We start from the raw sequence: 23,036 nt of genomic DNA on the forward strand, positions 1-23,036 counted from the left end.
CAGCACAAAGGGATTTAGCCTAACCTAACCCAACTAACACATTATTTTTAGTGAATTTAAAAGTGGACTGAATCCTGTGAGGGCTGAATTCCAAGCCCACCTATTTCATATCCTGTTGATTATTTCCAAATAATTTAGTGGCTTGTGTGAATATGATCATTATCTAAAAAAATAACTACTGTACTCAAAAGTAGCCTAAATCACACTGTATTCATTCATTTATTTATTCATTTATAGATTATGCAATATGCTAAAATTTTCTGTTTCCATTTCAGGATCTGTATCAACAGCTTCAATCCCTTCATCATCGGCTCCACTTGAATTATCTGCAAACCTGACTCCACCATTAAAAAGGTCACTATCAGACACCTCCACAGGCGCCACTTCTGCTAAATCATTTTCATCTAAAAGAAAGTCATCAACATCTCTGGACAGATTTATCATAAAAACTTCAGCCTCTCAAAAGGAAAATCTCGACAAAGAAGTTGCAAGAATTATATTTGCTACAAATTCACCACTTCGTCTTGTTCAGCATCCTCAGTTTCTCAAGATGGTTCAGAACCTGAGGCCAGGTTGTATTCCTCCATCCAGAAAAGATATTGCTGATAAGTACTTGGATCTTATGTATGAAAAGGAATATAAAAAATGTGCAGATGACCTGAATAATGAAACTGTATGTCTTTCAATTGATGGGTGGTCTAACATCCATAATGAGCCCATAATATGTGTCACTCTAACAACATCCACTGGTCAGATTTATTTAGTTGACACAATAGACACATCAGGGAAACCTCACACTGCTGAATATCTTCTACAACTTGTAAAAAATCGATCAAGAAGGCTGAACAAGATTTTGGTTGTCACATTGGAAGTGTTGTGACAGACAATGCAGCAAATGTCACCAAGATGAGAAAACTCTTGGAGGAATCGAGTGAACCTGAGCATACTGTCCTCACATACGGCTTATACCGTTTCTTGTATACTTGTGGCAAGTCTATATAACACTGCTCCTTATATTGATATGCTAAAAATGTCCTTTAGCAATCAGATCGCATATCAGATAGCAATCCCACAATATTTAAAATCTACAAAAAATCTACTTAAATCAAATAAATCTGATTAGATTTTTTGATAAAAAAAAAAAGAAAAAAAAAAAAAAAAAAGAAATCGCCAACCCTGGTGTCCACTAACCTCATACAATAATACCTGTTACGTCCGGCTAAAATTGGCATTTCAAAGCATAACAGTGCTTTAAAAATAGTTTCTTGTTTCACTATAAAAGTTTATATTAACTTATACTGCATTGAATAAGTCAATAGTTGATATATTTGTCCTATATACAATGTTAGGTATCTAGTTTTGATATATTTGTCCAATATAAAATGTTAGGTTACAAAGAAAGCAATGGCCTCCGCTAGCGGACCCAGGGATCTGGGTGCGCACGTCCTGTGTAATAGTCCTTGATATGTACATATATATATATGTATGTATATATATATACATATTTATATATACGTATATGGGTATATATATTTATATATACGTATATATATATATATATATATTATATTACACACACACACACACACACACACACACACACACACACACACACACACACACACATATATATATATATATATATATATATGTGTGTTTATATCTATATGTGTCTATATATATATATATTTATATATATACATAGTCCCACTTTGTGTATGGTTTAGGGTATTTTAGAGAGCATACTGGATAAGGAAATATACTGTATGACGCAGATATTGGACATCGTAAATTTGGCAACAACGGTATCCCACGTATCGTGTAAGCCCCTGGCTTGCCGGACATTTTGTATCAGTCCTCATTAACGGTGCTCGAGAGACGGTGTTCGGCAAACTAGCTTCTTATATTTCAGCTTCCCTTGTGCATTACTATTATACTTTATAAGCCTTATTTCACAAATATTGTATTATGTATGCGTAAAAAACAATAATGAAACAATACGCGGGAAAAAGTCTTTTATTACTCCCAACGGAACAATGCATGGCGCAGTGAGTAGGATAATGTAACAATACATATAGACCTAAATTGAATGCATATTTGACTTATTTCAAACTGAAATATTCTAAGTCTCCCCCTAATAATCCGTTTTCTTTCACATGATTCTGATATGGTTCAGTATCTATGAATAAGGTCTTGTAAGTAGGTTCTGGTGTTAACCTACAGCCTCTCTGGCAGAGGTAAAAAAGGCCGTAAGTTGAAAGGTGGAGGAGCAGTATTGTCTGCTGTGTAGCAGTCTGGAACCATTCCCTCTGACTGGAAAAAGGGTCTGGTCGTCCCTACCTGGAAAAGGAATGGGAACCGGAAGGACTGTAACAACTACTGCGGCATTACACTGCTCAGTGTGCCAGGTAAGGTGCTTCCCCATCTATTGCTGACACGGGTTCGTTCACATCACCTAAAGTTTCAGAGGCCTGAACAGTTTGGTTTCACGCTAGGTAAGCCAATAACTGATCGGATCCTAGCGCTTTGTATTCTTGTGGAGCGCTGACGTGAGTTTCATAAAGGGTTTCCTGCAGCTTATGTTGATCTCGAGAAGACGTTTGCCTCGGTGCATCGTGGGATCTTCTGCGGATCCGTAGAAATCCCTGCAAAGATTTTTGACCTGATATCTGGCTTAATCTGGGACACACAGTGCTGTAAAGTATAGAGGAGGCTTGTCTAGTTTTTATCCCATTAATTTAGGAGTGAGACAAGGAAGTCTTCTCGCTCCAACGCTTTTCAACACCTGCATGGACTGGGTATTGGACAGAGTTGTCAATCAATATCGTTCCGTCGCATCTATAACCAACACTAAGGTCACTGAACCTTGCATCTGCTGGTGATACTGCCCTTCTTGCTGAGTAATTGGAGGTTTTGGTTGCAGCCCTCGAGTCACTACATAGGGAGGCGAGAACGCTTGGACTTCAGATCTCCTGGACCAAGACCAAGGTCCAGGAGTTTCGTGGCTTACCAGATGACCCAGTTCAGTCTGTCCATGCATGTGGCGCGGACATTGAGGTCTTGGGAAGCTTTGCATAAATTGGTAGTATAGTGCATAACAATGGTGGGTCATTACAGGAAGTACTTCGAAGGATTGAAATTGTCCATGGTGTTACGGACTCTCTTATCCAGAGTATATGGTAGGTACGAGCACAAAAAAAAAAAAAACAAAAAAAAATATCTTATTGCATATGAAAGACCATTTCATTAGAAAGAAAAAACTTTTTAATTCTTTAAATAGCTTGAAAAATAAGGGAGATACGATTTTTTAATTACTTTTCTATTCCGATTTTTTTTGGCTAGATTTTACCATAACAAAGTGTGAGAATTAAGAGTGGTAATTTGTAAAGATTTTGGTAAAGAAATACACATAAACTCTAAACCACTGGTTCAATTTCATTGACATTTGGAATACTTGGGATTTATGGGTCAACAAATCACCTGAGTATGTCAAAAACAATGTGGAACATCTCCATCATACCAAATTTGCCTTTTCATGGCAACTATCAAGTTGTCAATTTAGAGATGATCATCAGTAAAACCCAAACTGCTCCCCCAACTGATATACAACTTGGCATGTGAAGGTTTTATGGGTCAACAAATCACCCGTAATGTCAAAAATAATGTAGGACCTTCCTTTTATACTATTCTTACTAACACCTTTTATGTTGCCATGGCAACTATTGTCAGTTTAGAGATAATCATCCATAAAATCCAAACCTCTGGCCCAGTTGACATGCAACTTAGCATATGAAGGTTTTATGGGTCAACAAATCACCTGAGCACGTCAAAAACAATGCAGGGCTTTCATTTTATACTATTCTTACTAACACCTATCATGTTGCCATGACAACTATTGTCAATTTAGAAATAGTTATCAATAATATCCAAACCTCTGGCCCAATTGACATGCAACTTGTCATGTGAAGGTTTTATGGGTCAACAAATCACCTGTGCATGTCAAAAACAATGTAGGACCTTCCTTTTATACTATTCTTACTAACATCTTTCATGTTGCCATGGCAACTATTGTCAGTTTAGAAATAATCATTCATAAAATCCAAACACCTGACCCATTTGACATGCAACTTGGCATGCGAAGGTTTTATGGGTCAACAAATCACCTGAGCATGTCAAAAACAATGTAGGACCTTCCTTTTATACTATTCTTACTAACACATATCATGTTCCCACGGCAACTATTGTCAAGTTAGAGATAATCATTCATAAAATACAAACCGCTGCCCCAATTGACATGCAATTTGGCATGTGAAAGTTTTATGGGTCAAAAAATCACCTGAGCATGTAAAAAACAATGTGAGACATCTGCATCATACCAAATTTGCATTTTCATGGCAACAATGAAGTTGTCAATTTAGAGATAATAAATAAAATCCAAACCTCTGCCCCCAATTGACATGCAACTTGGCATATGAAGGTTTTGAGTCAACAAATTACCTGAGCATGTCAAAAACAATGCAGAACCTTCTTTTTATACTATTCTTACTAACACCTATTATGTTGCCATGGTAATTATTATCAATTTAGAGATAGTCATCAATAAAATCCAAACCCCTGGCCCAATTGACATGCAACTTGGCATGTGACAGTTTTATGGGTCAACAAATCACCTGAGCAAGTCAAAAACAACGTAGAACCTTCCTTTTATACTATTCTTACTAACACCTATCATTTAACATGTTCCATCAATGTAATGTGTGTGTAATGTATGTGCAATGTAATGTATGCAAGCTAAAAGAACTCTACCATCACATTAAAAAGTGCATATATAGGTGCCTTAACCCTTATCATTAGATTGCCTCTTGGTACACTAACCAGTCAGTACTGCAACTATCCTAAGACCTAACTTAAAATTACGTTGAAATCGGTTAATCATTTTACACCAATTTACTGAAATAGAAAAATGAATAGTGTTTTTACTTCCAAAGGAGTTATTTTGTTTAATCATGTTATCTATAATCATGACAATCTGAATAAACAGCCTTATTTCAACAGCTCATATCTATTATCGTCATGAAATCAAGAAGAAAATTTAAGTCTTGCCTCTAGACCTCTACTAGTCTTGAGACTTCTCATGGTCATGGACATGGTCCATTACATGGAATACTGACCATATTAATAATTATTATTTCATATATTTGCTATAATAGCCATAGCCGGCTATGTAATAGGCATAGCATAGCCTGTCCATCTCGAAGTTCATACCATAACAATGTAAATATTATTTGTGAACGACACCCTCTACGACTACTACGCGTAGTATCTCCGTCATGTCATGCGTTACCAATCACGACTAAGTATCGGAGAACATGGATATGTGGCACGTATCCCTGCTGTTGATCCTACTCACGGGATTGTCTACAGAAGAACCCTTGATGGAGACGAAGGGGATGCCCACAGAATTCATGTTTGGGGCAAGTTGATCAAACCTGTCGAGAGTTGTTTGGAATGGGAAGGGTGTCTGCATTGTACATTGCTCGGAGAGACCGTGGGGTGGCGCCAGCGTGTGAGTAACGCGCTTCCTGGGTTATGCCTCAATTGATGATGAGTGTTGCCCAGTAGCCTGACAACTCTCGCACTAACTCGGTTGTGAAATCTAGGTTAAAAAATAGACCAGAAAGATCACTATAAAGCACAGAGTAATACCACACACAGTCAACAGTATTCAGACTATATTGGAGCCACAGGTCCCGGAAGGCCTCCTTCAGGGATTTTTTTTTTCTAAAGGGTGGGCCGGAACAATTCACATTCACAGTCCATTGCCCACGCGATACCACTGTTATTAGAGGCAGCATCCTGATCTCATGGGAGGTGGGGTACCCTTTAGCCGCTGGTGACACCAGGGGGAGGGTGGGACCCCAGGAAGCTGGGTGGGTGGAGGGAAGAGGAGAGGTATGGTGGGAAGGGGAGGGGATGAGGGTAGGATGGAGTAGGAGGAGGGTGTGAGGGAGGAGATGGCATAGAGTGATTGGTAGATGAGGAAAAAGAGGAGGAGGGCGTAAGGGGGAGGAAGAGGAGGAATGGGGTGGGAGGGGTGAAGGAGGAGGAGGGGGATGTAGGGTAGGAAGGGGGAAGAGGAAGAATGGATTTAGAATGGGAGGGGGAGCAGGAGGAAAGTGGGAGGAAGGTTATGGTGTAGAGTGGGAGGGGAAGGAAAAGGAGGAGAGGTAGGGTGGGAGGTGGAGGAGGAGAAATAGGGTGTGTGACGAGTGGAGTGGGAGGGGGAGGCGGGAGTAGGGTATGAGGTGGGAGAGGGAGGAAGTGTAAGAGGAGGTTGGCAGGGGGTGAAGGAGGTTGGGGAGGAGTAAGATGGGGTAGGGAGAAGGAGGAGTGGGGTGGGGTTTGTGGGAGTGGGTAGGAGGAGTAGGGTGAAGGGGGGAATGAGGGGGTAGGAGGGGTAAGGAGGAAGGGTTTAGAACATAAGAACATAAGAATGAAGGAGACTGCAAGAGAACATAAGGCCTACACTAGGCAGCTCCGTATCCATCACCACCTGTCATCCCCATCCATAAAGTTGTCTAATCGTTTTTTAAAACAACTGATAGTTTCAGCGCTTACTATATGGTTATTAAGTCTATTCCATTCGTCGACCACCCTATTAGTAAACCAATTCTTGCCTATTTCTTTCTTAAATCTAAATATTTTCAGTTTAAACCTATTACTGCGAGTCCTGCCCTGTTGTTTTAATATTATGATCTTGTTTGCATTACCCTTGTTAAAGCGTTTGATCCACTTGAACAACTCTATTAGATCACCCAGCACTCTGCTTCTTTCAGAGAGTGTAAATTAAGGTGCCTAAGCCTCTCTTCGTAAGGCAAATTTCTGAATCCATGTATCATTTTGGTCATTCTTCTCTGTACTGATTCTAGTGAATTGATGTCCATTCTGTAGGACGGAGACCAAAACTGTACCGCATAGTCAAGGATGGGTCTAACTATCGCTAGATAGAGTTTGATAATTACCTCTGCACTTCTATTTGTTACCGTCCTAGCAATGAAACCTAATGCTCTGTTTGTTTTATTCCTGGCGCTAATGCACTGTTTCCTGGTTTTAAGGTCCGGACTCACTAGAACTCCCAAGTCTCTCTCGCACTCAGTTTTCTCTAAAAGCGTGTTATCTAAGCTGTATCTATTTTCGGGGTTGTGTAGCCCTACATTTAACACGCTACACTTAGAGATATTGAAGGTCATTTGACATTTCACCGACCATGTGAACAATTTGTTAAGATCATCCTGCAGAATCTCTGCGTCGTCTGCTGACCTAATTAGGCGTCCTATTTTAGTGTCATCCGCAAACTTACTAACATCACTATTTATCCCATCGTCTTAGTCGTTTATGTACATAATGAACAACAAGAGACCCAAAACCGAGTCCTGGGGGACCCCACTAGTAACATTGCCCCATCTAGATTTTACTCCATTTATGGTGACCGGCTGTTTTCTGTTACTAATCCAAGCTCTAATCCATTCTAACACTTTTCCTCCAATGCCATGGGCTTTGATTTTGTTTAGTAGTCTCTGGTATCTTGTCGAACACTTTGCTAAAGTCAAGGTAAATAATATCGTAATTATCATTGTCATCTGACACCTTATATACTTTAGGGTAAAAGAATAGAAGGTTAGTCACACATGACCTACCATTGGAGAAATCATGCTGTGTATCACGAATTAAACTATGTTTTTCGATGTGTTCTCTGAGTCTATTTACTATTATTGTTTCAAGCATTTTTCCTATAACCGATGTCAAACTGATTGGCCTGTAGTTGCATATAGACGAGCTATCTCCCTTCTTAAAAACAGGAACAACGTTTGCCTGCCTCCAAGCAATAGGCACAAAACCAGTGTCCACATATTTATTAAATATTTCAGTTAACTGGTCGCAGATTTCAAATTTACACTCCTTAAGCATTCTCGGAAAAAATCGTTTGGACTCGGGGATTTTGTAGTTTTAAGCCTTTCAATCTGCTTATATACTTCTTTACTAATGTTGATATTAGATAGACTACTTTCTTCATCCCCATTGAAAATCGGATCACAGTCAGGTACTTTATCTAACCTCTCATTAGTAAACACCGAGAGAAAATATTTGTTAAACTCCTCACTCATTTTTTCCTCCGATTCTATCATGACATTTTCATCGTTTTAAATTGGTCCTATTCTTTCTTTATTTTTTGTTCTATAGAGATGAAAGAAACCCTTTGGGTTGGATCTTGCTTGACTGGCAACCTTAATTTCATAATTACGTTTCGCTGTACGTGTATTCTTTTTAACCAGCTTTGCCATTTCGTTATACCTTGATCTAAGGTGTGTTACCCCTTTTTTATTTATACGTAAAGTCCTCTTCTCATTCCGATCTCATGTTTCAATCTGTCCGTTATCCATTTGGGAGTATTACTATTCTTCCGTATTGACTTCAGGGGGATAAATATATTTTGTGCATTAATAATAAAATCAGTTAGATTGCTATATATTTCATCCAAATTGCTGACCTGTCTGTTGAGCCCCCGCACCCAAGTTACCTGACCCAAGGTATGCATATTACCCTCCGTGACCCGACCCCTGGTCATGTACCGAGACCTGACCGCGCCGACAATGTCCGAAACGTCCGTAACGTCCGTATGATATTTCATATTCAATTTCAAATAGGTTTTTATATTGTCAAAGTTTGCTCTCATGAAGTCTGGTACTTGGACGTTATTCGTACTTTTTAATTCTTCCCAAATAATATTAAATCTTATTTCTTGATGATCGCTAGAGCCTAGACTATCTCCCACTTTTACGTTACTCATTAGTTACTCATTATCAGTTAAAAGTAAGTCCAGAGTATTTTCTCCCCTCGTAGGATTGGTAATAATTTGTATCCTGCACCACATCTAGGAATTTCCTCGTTTTCTGATCTATCAAAGTTTCGCAGTCAATGTTTCTATAATTAAAATCTCCCATGGTCACAACTTTTTATACTGGGAAGCTCTGCGAATTTCATGAATCAGGGGATCAGTCTGCTCAATGCTGAGGTTAGGAGGTCTATACAAGACCCAATAATAACTTTCTTATTCTTGCCTATAATCTCTACCCAAATAGATTCCGTACAGTCCTCTTCCTTAATCGATTTTTTGATAATACAGTTTATTGTATTTTTAACGAAAAGTGCTACACCTCCCCCACTCCTGCCAACCCTATCCTTGTGAAAAAAATTATATCCTTCTATTTCGATTTCCGGAAGGAAATGTTTATCAGCCATGTTGATCCAGGATTCAGTAACAGCTATAATATCAAAATTCTCTACGCATGCTTTACCTCGCAGCAAATCAATTTTGTTTGTGGGAATGGGGAAGAGAAGGACTAGAGTGGAAAGGGGGGTGAGTAAGAGGAATAGGGTGGGAGGAGGGGGTGGGGAGGGAGCACCCTAGAAGTAGAACGGGAACCCCCATCCACCCTTTCAACTCGTTTTCCATTGTTGCTCCCTCCTTGCTGATGCACGGGGACCATCGCAGTGGAGACATGTCTGGATAGCTGGCTTCTGAACACGGGTTGGTGGGAGAGCGGAAGGAGATAGCGATACCGCCCTCCATGGCCGTGACTTTAAACTTCGAGCTTGCGGTTTTCCCCACTGTAGAGAGTAATGGGATAGGGATTGGAATGGTGGGGATAACTTGGATCAATCAGTCGTGTAAGTCCTGTGCACTTCATCATGGCCATAACATGCGGTACAGTTTTGGTCTCCGCCCTACAGAATGGACATAAATTCACTAGAATCAGTACAGAGAAGAATGACCTAAATGATACATGGACTCAGAAATTTGCCTTACGAAGAGAGGCTTAGGCACCTAAACTTACACTCTCTGGAAAGACGCAGAGTGCTGGGTGATCTAATAGAGGTGTTCAAGTGGATCTAAGGTTATAACAAGGTGATGCAAACAAGGTCATCATAATAGAACAACAGGGCAGGACTCGCAGACAAATTTAGATTTAAGAAGGAAATAAGCAAGAATTGGTTTACTAATATGGTGGTCGATGAATGGAATAAATTTAGTAACCATGTAGTAAGCGCTGAAACTATCAATTGTTTTAAAAAACGATTAGACAACTTTATGGATGGGGATGACAGGTGGTGATGGATACGGAGCTGCCTAGTGTAGGCCTTATGGTCTCTTGCAGTCTCCTTTATTCTTATGTTCATGGTGGTCATGAATTCATTCGTGCCTTCGTTGGTTATAGCGGGATGGGTTGCCTGGAGGGGTTGGGGGTACAGGTGCATTCTGTCTTTGCTCTTGTTGCACTGTTGTCAGTTCTTGCAGGGGGACTATTACCGCCGAGGCGTGAGGAGGAGGGCCCGGCAACGGCGGGTATGCTTTCATTGACATTAGAGGCGGCGGGGAGGGGTGTAGGTGGTGGGCGTTTATGCCTCCACTGACATAAGATACAGTGGGGACGGGAGAGGGGCTTGGGGTTGACAAACCCATGCTGGTGCGTTCAATGGTTTTTTGTAGGGGGCGGTCTTCGCCAGAATCCGCTTCCGTGCACTGCAATTTGCACTCTATGCCTTGTGTTCTTCCTGGCAATAAGGCCGTTTGGAGTGACCTCTTTCACTTTCTTGTGCTTCTGAAAGCATTCCTCCGATTGGTGGGTGCCGCTGCAGACAGCACGCTTGACTTGGTCTGTGTCAGCGCGATTGGTGGTGTCCAAACTGTTGGCACTTGAAACAACGAAGCAGTTCTGGGGGGAATAGGATGAGCTTGAACTTGCTCCCTGATGTATTTATAGGACTACCATACCCAGACCTCTTATATACCTAAATGCCGCCCCGGGGCAAAATTCTCAATGACGCCCCTCCCCCCATCATCACTTCCCACCTCCACCATCCCTTACTGCCTATTTTAGCTATTGGCTTGCGAAATAAACATATTATAAATTTTGTATTTGATGTCCCTATTGCTTAAAGGATAAAAGAAAACATTTCATATTTTGTTGATTCTAACGCAATATTTGTCGATTACAGTAACATATTCAGGGCTTCTTTGACCTTTTTTTATTATCATTATTCTATCAGCCTTATGCGCGGCAAGTCCAGGTTAGAATTGCCGTCCCCCTAAAACTGCTGCCCCCGTGCATATGCTCCCCACCCCCCATGTGATGGTCTTGATCATGCCACTGTATTTTCCATTTTAATTTTTGTGGTGTGAATGTGGTGAATGTGGTACAGACGGGGTCAAAAGGTGAGAGCGAGGCGGGGGGTGGCGCTGGCACGCCAGGGCGTCGGCGCCGACAGTGTGTGCTTACGAGTGGGATGAGGCGGAAGTAGCGGGACTGTGTTAGGGTTATGTGTTAGGTAAGCTAGGGTAGGGAGTGATAGAAGCTGTGTGTGGTGTGAAACAAATGGGGATTAAAGAGTGAAGCAGAAGCAACCGCAGGAACGGGATTTCTACAGTAATCAAGTAAGTGATCGACAATTTTATACAAGATATCTAGGCGCCAAAGATGACCGAGACAACGAGCACAAAGGAGTCATTCAAGATGAACAATATCACCTAAGGGCCATTTAACGGCAGACGTCGCCGGGTGGCTCACAAAGCCGGAATTAGTGGCTAAATTAACCGGAGTAACGGACGTAGTTAGCTATATTGCCCTTAACCTAGAGAACGACGCGTTGGCCATCTACCTGGAAATGGCGACTGGTGATCAAGTGGATGCGGGGAAGGTAAAGAAAAGATTACAAGAGGCTTTCGGCGAGAGTCCGTTCGAATCGTATAATCGGCTGCAAAGAATGTGCTGGGCTGGCGAACAGGTTGATGTTTTCGCCAACAAAATCAGAATATTGGCTGGACTGTCTACATTCACGGGCGAAGGCTTGGAGAAACTCGTTAGGACGGTGTTTGTGAACGGTTTTCCAGATCGCATATCTGTTGGACTACAGGAAATAATTAATGCGGTGAAAACGAGTATGAACAAATTGATAGCTCGCGCTAAGTTTCTCACAAGGACAAAGAAGGATGGGCCTTTGGCGGCCGTAGCGACAGAGCAGCCACCACCTGCACTTGGATTGAGATTCCAACCCAATAACGATGGAGAAGGGACAACGGAGGAGCCCAGGGGTGACCACAGCGGATGGCGGGAGCCGTCTAGGGTCCGTTGTTATGTGTGTCGGCGATTAGGTCACTTTGCGAGGAACTGTAGAGAGGCTGAACTCATTTTCTACTAATGCAATCAGCCGGGACATATGGCTCGACACTGCAAACAGGGAAACGGGCTAAGGGCGGCCGCTACGCAAGCAGCCGCCGAGGAAATGTAAGGACGCCTGCCAGTGATATGGCGATTGTGGATGTCTGCTTGAAGGAAGACGAGCGAGGGAACTTATAGATTTCGGCTGTTCAACCACGATTGAAACAACCGACGTGGTTCAAGAATTCAGGTAGGGAGATATGGCCCTGATGACAGTCGACGGAAGGGAGACAAAGTGCGAAGGTGACCAGAAAATTGAAATGATGGTGGAGAGCATTCCGATACGACTAAGAGTGCTTGTCGTTAGAACGGTTATAGAGGGAATTGACATGGTGCTGGGAATGGATACAATTGCTCTGCTTGAAGAAGTCACGTTTATCGCCGGACAAGTTAGGAGTGAAGCGATACCCAACACGAGTACGGAAGGGAGAGGGAGGGCCCGTCTGAGGCCGGAAATGGACGTAGGAATGACAATGAGGACCATGGAGGGCAGTGTCACCGCGAAGCTCAACCCTGACGAGAGGGCGGAACTTTGCACGATTGAGGACGAAAACTTCCTGGCGAAATTTGATGGCCAGAAGTCTACTGCTACAAACAGACTCTCGGAGAGAGGATAAGGACGACTTTGACCTCGAAATAGAGCGGTGGGTTGATAAGAAAATTTTGAGTCCTTGGGGGGAGCCGGTGGAGGATGGAATCTTGCCCATGATGGCAGTGGTGCAGCCAACCAAGAACAAAGTACGACCGGTGTTGGATATTCGATAACTGAATTAGTTTGTGAGGTGTCATACTGGCGATGATTTTGTAGACGTATGTAACGAGACCCTACGTAGATGGTGCCAAATGAGGGGGGCGTCCACGATTGTAGACCTGCAGCTGGCTTACCTACAAATTCACGTGACGAAGAAGCTATGGAAATACCAAATAATAAAATATAAGGGTAAAACATATTACTTGACCAGATTGGGGTTTGGGCTGAAGACAGTCCTGGAGAAGACTGAAACGATGAAGAAGGGCACGGACTCATACCTCGATGACATACTAGTGTATGATACTGTGGTATCGGCTTTGGACGCAGTGGAACATTTAACTCGGTTTGGATTGGTATCGAAGGAGCCGGAACCGATGGAAGGAGGAGTGGTATTGGGACTCCGAATAGAGACAGACGGGACCGGAAACCTATTATTCAGGAGAAGCAACGAGATCCCGAACGTAACGGACGAGAGCTCTTCACCCTGTGTGGCAAATCGGTGGGTCACTACCCGATCGCCGGTTGGCTCCGTGTAGCGTGCAGTTATATTAAGAGGCGGTCAGGGTAGAAGGATTGGGGAGAGAAGGTTGATGAGGGCATGCTCGCGATGATACGTGACGTCGTACAACGGATGAGACATGATCATCATTAATTGAGAGGACTGTGGAACGCACCACAACAGGGCCCAGGCGTAGTGTGGTGCGATGCTAGCAGCATAGCAACCGGCGTCGTCTTGGAGATAGGAGGCGTGGTAGTCGAAGATGGAGCGTGGCAGCGAAAAAAGGATGACTACCATCACATCAATGTATTGGGGTTGGACGCGGTTATAAAAGGAGTCAATTTGGCGCTGAAATGGGGGCTACGTGAGATCGAAATCAGGACTGACTCAGCCACAATAGCGGGGTGGATGAACTCAGTGTTGACGGCTGAGAAGAAAGTACGCACGAAAGGGGCTGCAGATGTCCTTGTGAAGCGGCGTCGTGGGATCCCGAGGGAGTTAATAGACGAGCTCGGCGTAAAGATGAGAGTGACCCAGATGCCGTCGAGAATGAACAAAATAGATGCGCTAACCAGAGTGAAGAAAATCTGGCTGGAAGTGCCGGAGGAACAAGCTGAGAAGTTTGAAGTGTGCGTTGCAGGGCCCCTCTGCGTGAAAGCGTTACATGGAATTTATCACCTAGGTGTCGATAGGTCATTGTTTTTGGTAAGGAAAGTTGACCCAAATATAACGAAGGAAGAAGTCCGGCGGGCAGTGAGAGCGTGCGTCCGATGTCAGTGAGTAGACTCCACCCCCAAACCGCGCGCTGCGGGGAACTTAGCGTAGAAGAAAACTGGAGGAGGCTGGCGGTTGATGTAACCCACTATCGACGAGGTATGTACTTAACGATGGTTGACTGCGGCCCAGGACGCTTCGCCGTCCGGCGGGAGCTGAATACAGAGACGGGAGAAGAAATTGCACGGGTGATGAATGAGATATTTCTGGAACGGGGTCCAGTGGATGAAGTCCTGATGGATAATAGTACCGCATTTCGGTGAAAGAAATGTTGGACAAGTGGAGCACGAGATGCTTCTTTCGGGCTGCTTACCTACCGAGCAGAAATGGAATAATAGAGCGACACCATCGCACGATTAAGTCCATCGCCGAGAAGGCGCTAATACCACCCACAGAGTTATTCTTCATGTATAACGTGTCCCCTAGGTCAGGTCAAGACGAAGGCTCGGTTCTTATTCAAATGTGATTGGCGATATCCTCAGGTAAGGCCGGGGCTACAAGCCAATACTGAAGAAGGCCCCGCCTCAGTACAGGTGGGGGAGGAAGTATGGGTGAGGCCAAAGGATGGTAAGTGCACGTCACAGTGGACAAGAGGGATTGTAATGGAGGTAAATTCGCGGAACATCTCTGTCGAGGGAGTGTCGCGACATATCTTGTATCTTCGTCGTGTGGTGAGTGACGGAGAAAATGAGGAAGAGAGTCACGACGTGGTAGTGAACGAGGGAGTGGTACCCCGGAGACCCCAGCGCGACAGACATCCTCCAAGATGGCTGTAGCACTACGGAGTAGGAAATGGAGGAGACGAAGAAGACGAAGAATAGGTTGATCTCGAGATCAAGGGGGGTGGGGTGAATGTGGTAAATATGGTGCAGACAGGGCTGCACAGTTGGCACCCTCGGGGCCGGGTCAAAAGGTGAGAGTGAGGCGGGGGTGGCGCTGGCATGCCAGGGCGTCGGCGCCGACAGTGTGTGTGTGTGCGAGTGGGATGAGGCGGAAGCAGCGGGACTGTGCTAGGGCTATGTGTTAGATAAACTAGGATAGGGTGATATAAGCTGTGTGTGGTGTGGAACAAATTGCGGTTAAAGAGTGAAGCAGAAGCAATCGCAAGAACGGGATTTCTACAAAAATCAGGTAAGTGATCGACAATTTCCTACACTTTTCTAAAAGTAGTGATTTATGTGGAGAGTCTCAGCAACGTTTTATGCGACAGTTTTAAGAATACATATGATAATCTTTCAAAGGGGACGTGCAAATTTTGTAAACAGTAAGAAGCTGACGTTGTAATCAGATGATAGCAATAAGAACACCAAAACTCTTACTTGTTAGGTGTCAGAAAATATGGTTTACACCATACTTATTCCATAGAGTAAGTATTTTGTAAGACAAACATTAGCCACCTATAATCTTGTCAATGTTTTTACTACCAATTTCCTATTTGCTATTTCATTAACTAGACATCTTTAACCGTCTTTTAGCAGTAGTCTTTAATTTTTCGTGAAGATATATTCGTAAGAGTTGCGTTTTACCTCGAGATGAAGCAGTGCAAATTCATGGGTTTTCTTGACAGCATACTGTTTAGTTGACGAGAATAACAATTGTTTTCAAGCTATTGAATTTGATTATAAGTACAGTACCACTGGTAGACGTGTTATTGGTGGTGTTTACGCCTATTTTCATAAAATTAACATAGAAAGGGTGAAACTGATTCATTATGATTATGGGCGATAGTAACAGTTATAGTGGCATACCCTTTTCTGTAGTGCGTTTGCATCTCTACCTTAGAAATAAGTTCTGTACTTGTTTACATCTGTCAGTTATTAATATGTTTTATATAGCAAAATGCTTCATTTTGGCACATGATTGAAGTAAACTTAACTAAAATATTTAAATTCAGACTTGATAGGTACCTAAGAGGGTATTTGTGAAGTTTTGTCTCGCTTGCTTGCACAGCAATTTGTATATTTTTTTGCATCTGTTATTACAACTAACTCCAACAACTTTTCTCAGTAATATTTCTTGTGGGAATTAATATTAAGGGGTGGTGAACAAATAATTTTGGGAAATATTTAGAAGTGCACATGTAAGTGATATAGCAATAGAAAATTAAATTATTTTGTAAATTATAATATACCAATCTAATATATTTTATTTTTGGCAGAAATTAAGAATAGAAAAGGTTGCTAAAAGCATAAACACACAAATGTAGCCACTTCAGTTGCTTGAGATGCATCTTTGTTTTGGTAGAGGCAGGCTGAAGAAGTTAAAGTATGATAAATTTGTCAATTCTAACCTAACCTGCATTTAGTAATATGGTACCTGTAATTTTAGAAGTCATCAGCGTTGTCATCATTATCTCCGACCGCTGAATCTATCAAAATAAAGATGGCATCTAAAGGAGTTGAAGTGACTTCATTTGTTTCTGTATAGGTATTAGAAACATTTTCTGATATTGATTTCTGCCAAGAAAAATATATATTACATTTATGTGTTATAATTTACAAAATTAATATTTAATTTTCTAATGCTATACCACATACATATGTGCACTTAAAAAAAAACATAATTCCTATAACCTTCCTGCTACCTACCATTTCGTCTCACCTGTTAGCAAAACAATTTATATATTTTTTGTATCTATGCTAATACAATTCCAACAACTTTTCTTAGTAATGCTTTTCATGCAGATTGATAAGGGATGGTGAAAAAATAATTCCCGTAACCTTCCCACCACCTGCCACTGAAGTGATGTGATGGTTGTCTAGTGTGCAAGATCTACGTATGTCCCTGCATGCATTTTTTTAGGTTAGGTTAGGTAGGTAGGTTGTTGTTGTTGTCGTTCCTTAGACTGTCTGTCCGAGCAGTCCCGTCTCCCCAAGGAATGCCATAGCTGAAACTTCTCAAAATTCCATAAGAGACATGGGTTTATACTATTAGGTCAGGCCAACTAATCAACCCTGAATTGACCTGAAGTGTCAAGTGTAAGTGCTTCTTCCTTATAAAGAGAGGGTAGCCAGCCAAGGTATGCACCTTGTCCCCCCCCCCATCCCATTCACTATTCATTTGTTTCCCTTTTATTTTAGCTCCTTGTGGTTGTATTTACCTTTTTGTAGTATACATGAAGGGAACTATGCATGTGGATTCCTGGTCCTTATTTTCTAATTATCATACCTCATTTTAGATTTATATATAGTTCCAAAGTTTGACAGTTTCAACAGCTTTTGTATGTAGGCTTATGTAGTCCAGTGAAATTAATTAGATTATGTGGTACTTATCCCATACTAGGGTATGGACTATATGGTGTGGGGTGGGTGTATACTTGACTTAATCACTCCACTTATATAGGGGAAAGGGCCTTTTTTGTAAGCATGTATTCTGTTCCACCATCTCACAGGGATCTAGGTAATCTTGTGTGGAAAGCATTATATATTTGTTTCTCTCCACTCCATATTTTCATCCCCAATTTTACAGTTTTTCTACATTATGTGCAATTTCAAATTAATGGCAGTCCAGTGGGAATATTTTTAAGTTCTTAAATTTGAATTCAAGTGTGTTGTAGTGCAATTGTAAATATATTAATTGAACTGTGTAATTATTTTTCTAGGTGTGTTGACAATTTAATGTTGTAATATTTCCTTGTTAAAACATTTCTAAAGTATTTTAAACCTTAACCCCTTTGATTTGGAAACACATCTTATAAATTTTGTTCTGGCTTATACTGGATAATTTTGCTTGGCTGAAAGGAAGTGAGTACATGAGGAATTAATATATCTTGATCCTTTCATTACAGTATTCCCGTCTCTTATTTGGCTGTCTGGTGCCAGTTAATCTTACACAATTATGGGATTAATGTAATGAGGAGCTGAGATGGGAAGGGTGGAAAGGGTGGTGGATGGGAGTGAAATGGATAGGAACAGTTATGTGCCTCTGTCTTGGTTACCTTTCTTATAAGAGGGAAAAAACTCTTGGTATGTTTATGTATATATATATATATATATATATATATATGTATACGTATGTATAATATAGCAATGCTGGGATATTGTGACAAGTTGAGGAAGGTGGAAAAAGAAGTCACGGGTCTAGCTTCGAGTTTTTGAGTTTATTCCTGACTGGTTGCACTCTATGCTTCTTCAGAAGAAGCATAGAGCAAAACCGGTCAGGAATAAACCAAAAAACTTTTAACTAGACCTGTGACTTCTTTTCCCACCTTCATCATATATATATATATATATATACATATATATATATATACAGACGCTCCTCTACTTATGTTTAATTCATTTTACGTGTTTTCGATTTTACGTTTGAACTGACTAAAAAAAATATATATATATATTTTTTTAGTGAATTTTTTAGTTTAGCGCGCTCTCCGTGGTTCAAACGATACTTACACATGACGCTGCGTCCATTGTTTACATGGCACAAACGACAGACTGAACGTGCCTTACCTCCTCCTCCACCATCTCAATTTATGTTGCTTGAATTTAATTTATTTGAAATTAATGTTATTATTTTACAATGTTATGTGTATAATTAATGATTTTGGGGTGTTGTATAAGATATGGTAATAGAATTTACGGATGTACAGGTAAACGTCGACTTACGATGGCATTAGGTTTCGATAGAGCCATCGTAAGACGATCTCATCGTAAGTCGATCCCCACTCTGTTCCGTGGTCACTGTACCTAGCCTACCTGTATATTAACCACCAGAGATACTGAATATAGCCTATTAAACATGTACAGTAGTTTATTTAATTATTTTTATCCTTTTTACCATATTCAAACACTATAATATGTATTTTCAGTACGGAACTTAAATCTCGCGGGCAGCAGCCAATGCCAGCCGTACGACGTGACGTAATAATACTCGCATCATAAAATATAGTCACCGCTTATATCGATCGTTCTCTCTTTCACCCGCGAATTTTGAAAACCACAGAGAATTAATCATTTGAGAGAATGTAAAAACACAGGGGCGACTACAATAAATATAATCAAGACGCCGATATGGCAGCGTTGCGAATCCACTTGCTCCTCATGACACCTACGTGTGCGGCACCGTATGGAAGGGGTTCAATTATCATATCGTCGTCGTCGTCGTCATCGTAAAGTCGAACAATCGTAAGTCGCGGCCATCGTAAGTCGACGTTTACCTGTATAGTACAGTAACAACTTACGTTCATTTTCAACTTACGTTCGGCCGTTCGGGACGTAACTAAAACGTAAGTTGAGGAGCGTCTGTATATATATATATATATTTATACACACACACACACACACACACACATACATATGTATATATTTATTTCTTCTTTTTACAGAAAACATTGGTAATGATGAAGGTTTCAGATGAACAACTTTCTTACATCCTTCAGCCAGGGGTGAAGGAGTTGGCAAACCACTTCACCTCACGAGGACATGAAATTCGTGTTGCAGGAGGGGCAGTAAGGGATTTACTCATGGGAAAGGTTCCTCAGGATCTTGATTTTGCCACAACTGCTACACCACCAGAAATGAAACAGATGTTTGAGGATGAAAATGTTCGAATGATTAATGCAGGAGGAGAGAAGCATGGAACAGTTACAGCTCGACTCCAGGAGCAGAATTTTGAGTGTACAACTTTGCGTATTGATGTTGTCACTGATGGCAGGCATGCTGAAGTTGAATTTACTAAGGATTGGAAGCTTGATGCTAACAGGAGAGATCTCACTATAAATGCAATGTTTTTAGGTTTGGATGGAGTACTATATGATTATTTTAATGGTGCTGAGCATTTAAAAGAAAGAAAGGTTCTCTTTGTTGGTGAGGCAGACACACGCATAAAAGAGGATTATTTACGCATCTTGCGATATTTTAGATTTTATGGGAGAATTGCAGATGATCCTGATAAGCATAGTCCAGAGGTTTTAGATAGTATTAAGAAAAACGTTGAAGGTTTGTCAAGAATTGCAGGGGAGAGAATTTGGGTGGAATTGCAGAAAATTGTCACTGGAAAGTTTGGTGGTGAACTACTTGCAGAAATGGTGAAGTGTGGAGTGGGATCCCATATAGGCCTGGGAGAATCAATAGACTGTGAAAATATGCTGAAAGTATACAAACAATGTCAGGAAACTAATATGACAATGCTGGAAATGCATCCAATGACACTTTTGGCTTCAGTCTTTCAAAGTGAAGAAGAAGCCTTTAAGTTCATTGCTCGCATCAAGTGCTCAAAGAAAGAGAAGGACCTTCTTTTATTTGTGATTAGCCATAGGGATTTTGTGTACAGTTGTAAAGATTTTAAGGGAATTCAGGACATGATAGTAGATTATGTTATTGGTGAGAAAAGAAATAGAGAGATTTTCCTTTCTTATGTAAGACAAATTCTTCTTTACACTTGCTCTTCTAAATTTTTGGAGGAGCTAGACTCTTGGTATATTCCAAAGTTTCCTGTGAGTGGTGGAATGCTTATAGAAAAAGGAGTTGAAAAGAAGAAGACTAAATTTGTTTTGAAGGACATGTTAGATAAGTGGAAAGAATCTAACTTTGAAGCTAGTGCTGAAGAATTGTTAGCAACTTTATAATCACTGGATTTTGAGTAAGAAGAAAATACTGGTAGTTTACAACAAAATATTGAGATCAGTATCATAGCAATAGAAAAATGTGATGAAAATCCCTGGAGTAATTTTAATATAATCTTGGCAAATTTACTGAATTTTATTTACTTTTATTTAACCTGTCAATTGCTCCCCTCCTATTACATTCAGCTGATGACAAACAACTCTACACTAATACAACACAGACAACATTCCAAAGTTTCTTCCTGGAGAGGTTTATGGGGGGACCCAAGGACCTTTGTCAGCTGCTGTAGGGGTGTTAGTACCTATTTAGTGAAACTTGAGGCTAAAGTTACTATAAATCCCATTGTCCATTTAGGTATTTGCTCTTGGTCATGATGAACAATTTCATGCAGCATACAGGAACCTGTCTTAATAGGTCAGCAGCTATGTTGATTTACCCTTGAGAATCTGGTGGCCACCACATTGATAATTAATATATTACAGGTTATTCTTAATAATTTTGCTTAAAAGGATCTCAGTGCTGTGAATGGTTAATTAACAATATGTATTTACCTAACAGTACCTAATTGTAGAATACAGAAAGGGATCACTGCTCACTGGGTCCAATCTACTCTCCAGTATATCATACCTAGTCTCAAATTCATGTACAGTTCCAACAATGTATCTTGGAAAAAAGGCTTAAAATTTGTTATTTCTGTTTAAATTTTTGCATATGCTTTAACAGGTAAATACAGTTGCGTACAATACTTTATCAAGAGCTATACCTTTTCCATCAAAATGTTTTGTGTATTAATTCCTTAATTATTTTGATTCTTCCTTCTATTTGTAAGTAAAATGGAAGAACAATATGTAGATGCATATACTAAAAGGCATTTTCCTCCTAAATGGGGTGGCTGACCCAAAGCATACATCCACCCTTCAATCACCCTAGATAAACATCAGATATTCCAGCAATCTTTATTCAGACTATAGGAATGATGATGATTCTGAGAGTATACAGACAAATCTCCATTAGGAAAGGTAACAAAATAATGCAAACATAAGCATAAACACAAAAGTGTTCATTACTATCCTTATCCTGTACCTCCCCCCAGTCTGTAGCAGCATCAATACCTTATAGTGAAGCTGAGGTGAAAAGACAGCATCTGTATGGTGAATACATGAAATACAAAGAGGCTATCAGGAGGATAGACTGCTCATAAGCCTCCAAAATAGGGATATATTCTGTCCACATCACATCAAGTTGAATAATTCTTCATCCCCACAGGCCTAATTGGATGTGCATGGTTCTGTTGGAGCAATGAGAACAGCTGATGAAGGGGTCATAGGTAGACCTGTTCAAAAAACAACTTTTTAATATTTTCATATGTTACTGTACATTTTCCCATGCTGCCTAGTGTATGCCTTATGGTCTCTTGCAGTCTCCTTCATTCTTATGTTCTTTTTGACCTGAAAAAGCCAAAAATCACATCCATTTTTATCTAAGATGTATGGAAGCACTGCCGCATGGAGACCAAAATTTTTTGCTATCTTATTAAAAGGGCCAATTTTGAGTAATTTCTAAGCATATTTTGTGGTATAATTTTTTAAGTATCCAAGATAGAACACCAAATTAGGTGCCAAATGAAGGAACAAGATATACTCTACTTATATCAACCATTGTGACTTTTAATAGATACGAAATTGTTGAAAATCTTGTATTTTTTACTACGCTGGAGACATGGCTTCTGCATGGAGCAAGACAGAGCAACAAAATAGTAATAAAATTAAAGCAGTTTTAATGCTCTTGAATGTGTACAATCTGATTAACATTGTACATAAATTGGCGTGTTATTTATATTTACAGAAAAATAACAAAATTCCATACATTTGACATAAAGTGGAAAGTGTACTTTTGCAACAAGTCAAACCTCCAACTGAAACTACCAAAATAATCATGATTATATGTATTAAAATGATGTTGCACAGTCATTTGGTGTTTGCTTCTTGAAACTTTCGAAGCACAGTCTGTTGTATTCCACAGCAGGATCTGTGGTGATGACATTTGCAAAATCACTCATCATCTTGACTCCACACTCAGCGATGTCATTTATTACTCTGAGGTTTCTCACATATTCCAAGGCTTTCTTGTAGTCCTCCTTCTCTGGCCATGATTCAACCCGATCCAGGAGC

At 40.6% G+C, this 23,036-nt stretch overlaps 2 protein-coding genes across 5 annotated transcripts; both read left to right on the forward strand.

The window, feature by feature from the left end:
* The first annotated feature begins 13,283 nt into the window (after window positions 1-13,283).
* Window positions 13,284-14,308, forward strand: LOC143021987 (uncharacterized). The gene is made up of 2 exons (XM_076179915.1): window positions 13,284-13,520; window positions 13,712-14,308. Exons 1-2 carry the CDS (start codon window positions 13,284-13,286, stop codon window positions 14,306-14,308), a joined length of 834 nt encoding a protein of 277 aa, XP_076036030.1.
* Window positions 14,309-15,286: 978 nt separating this feature from the next.
* LOC143021940 (CCA tRNA nucleotidyltransferase 1, mitochondrial) lies at window positions 15,287-20,998 on the forward strand. 4 transcript variants are annotated; one of them, XM_076179838.1, is made up of 3 exons: window positions 15,586-15,668; window positions 16,987-17,078; window positions 19,626-20,998. In XM_076179838.1, the coding sequence occupies exon 3, from the start codon at window positions 19,638-19,640 to the stop codon at window positions 20,865-20,867; it is 1,230 nt and encodes a 409-aa protein (XP_076035953.1). In that variant the 5' UTR covers window positions 15,586-15,668; window positions 16,987-17,078; window positions 19,626-19,637; the 3' UTR covers window positions 20,868-20,998. The 4 variants fall into 4 exon arrangements, with proteins under 4 accessions (XP_076035954.1, XP_076035952.1, XP_076035953.1 ...); XM_076179839.1 differs by lacking the exons at window positions 15,586-15,668; window positions 16,987-17,078 and adding an exon at window positions 15,287-15,433; XM_076179837.1 differs by lacking the exon at window positions 16,987-17,078 and having other exon boundaries at window positions 15,530-15,668.
* Window positions 20,999-23,036: the final 2,038 nt, after the last annotated feature.

The sequence above is a fragment of the Oratosquilla oratoria genome, chromosome 43 (genome assembly GCF_046742065.1).
Source record: "Oratosquilla oratoria isolate Oo_2021 chromosome 43, ASM4674206v1, whole genome shotgun sequence".
NCBI classification, from domain to species: domain Eukaryota; kingdom Metazoa; phylum Arthropoda; class Malacostraca; order Stomatopoda; family Squillidae; genus Oratosquilla; species Oratosquilla oratoria.

Excerpts from the sequence above, each read along its gene's own strand:
- LOC143021987 (XM_076179915.1), top strand. The coding sequence starts at position 13,284 with ATGAAGAAGGGCACGGACTCATACCTCGATGACATACTAGTGTATGAT. Across the intron at positions 13,521-13,711 it reads AGAGCTCTTCACCCTGTGTG|GGCCCAGGCGTAGTGTGGTG; the intron begins GCAAATCGGTGG and ends GCACCACAACAG.
- LOC143021940 (XM_076179837.1), top strand. The coding sequence starts at position 15,591 with ATGATAGCAATAAGAACACCAAAACTCTTACTTGTTAGGTGTCAGAAA. Across the intron at positions 15,669-19,625 it reads CACCATACTTATTCCATAGA|AAAACATTGGTAATGATGAA; the intron begins GTAAGTATTTTG and ends TTCTTTTTACAG.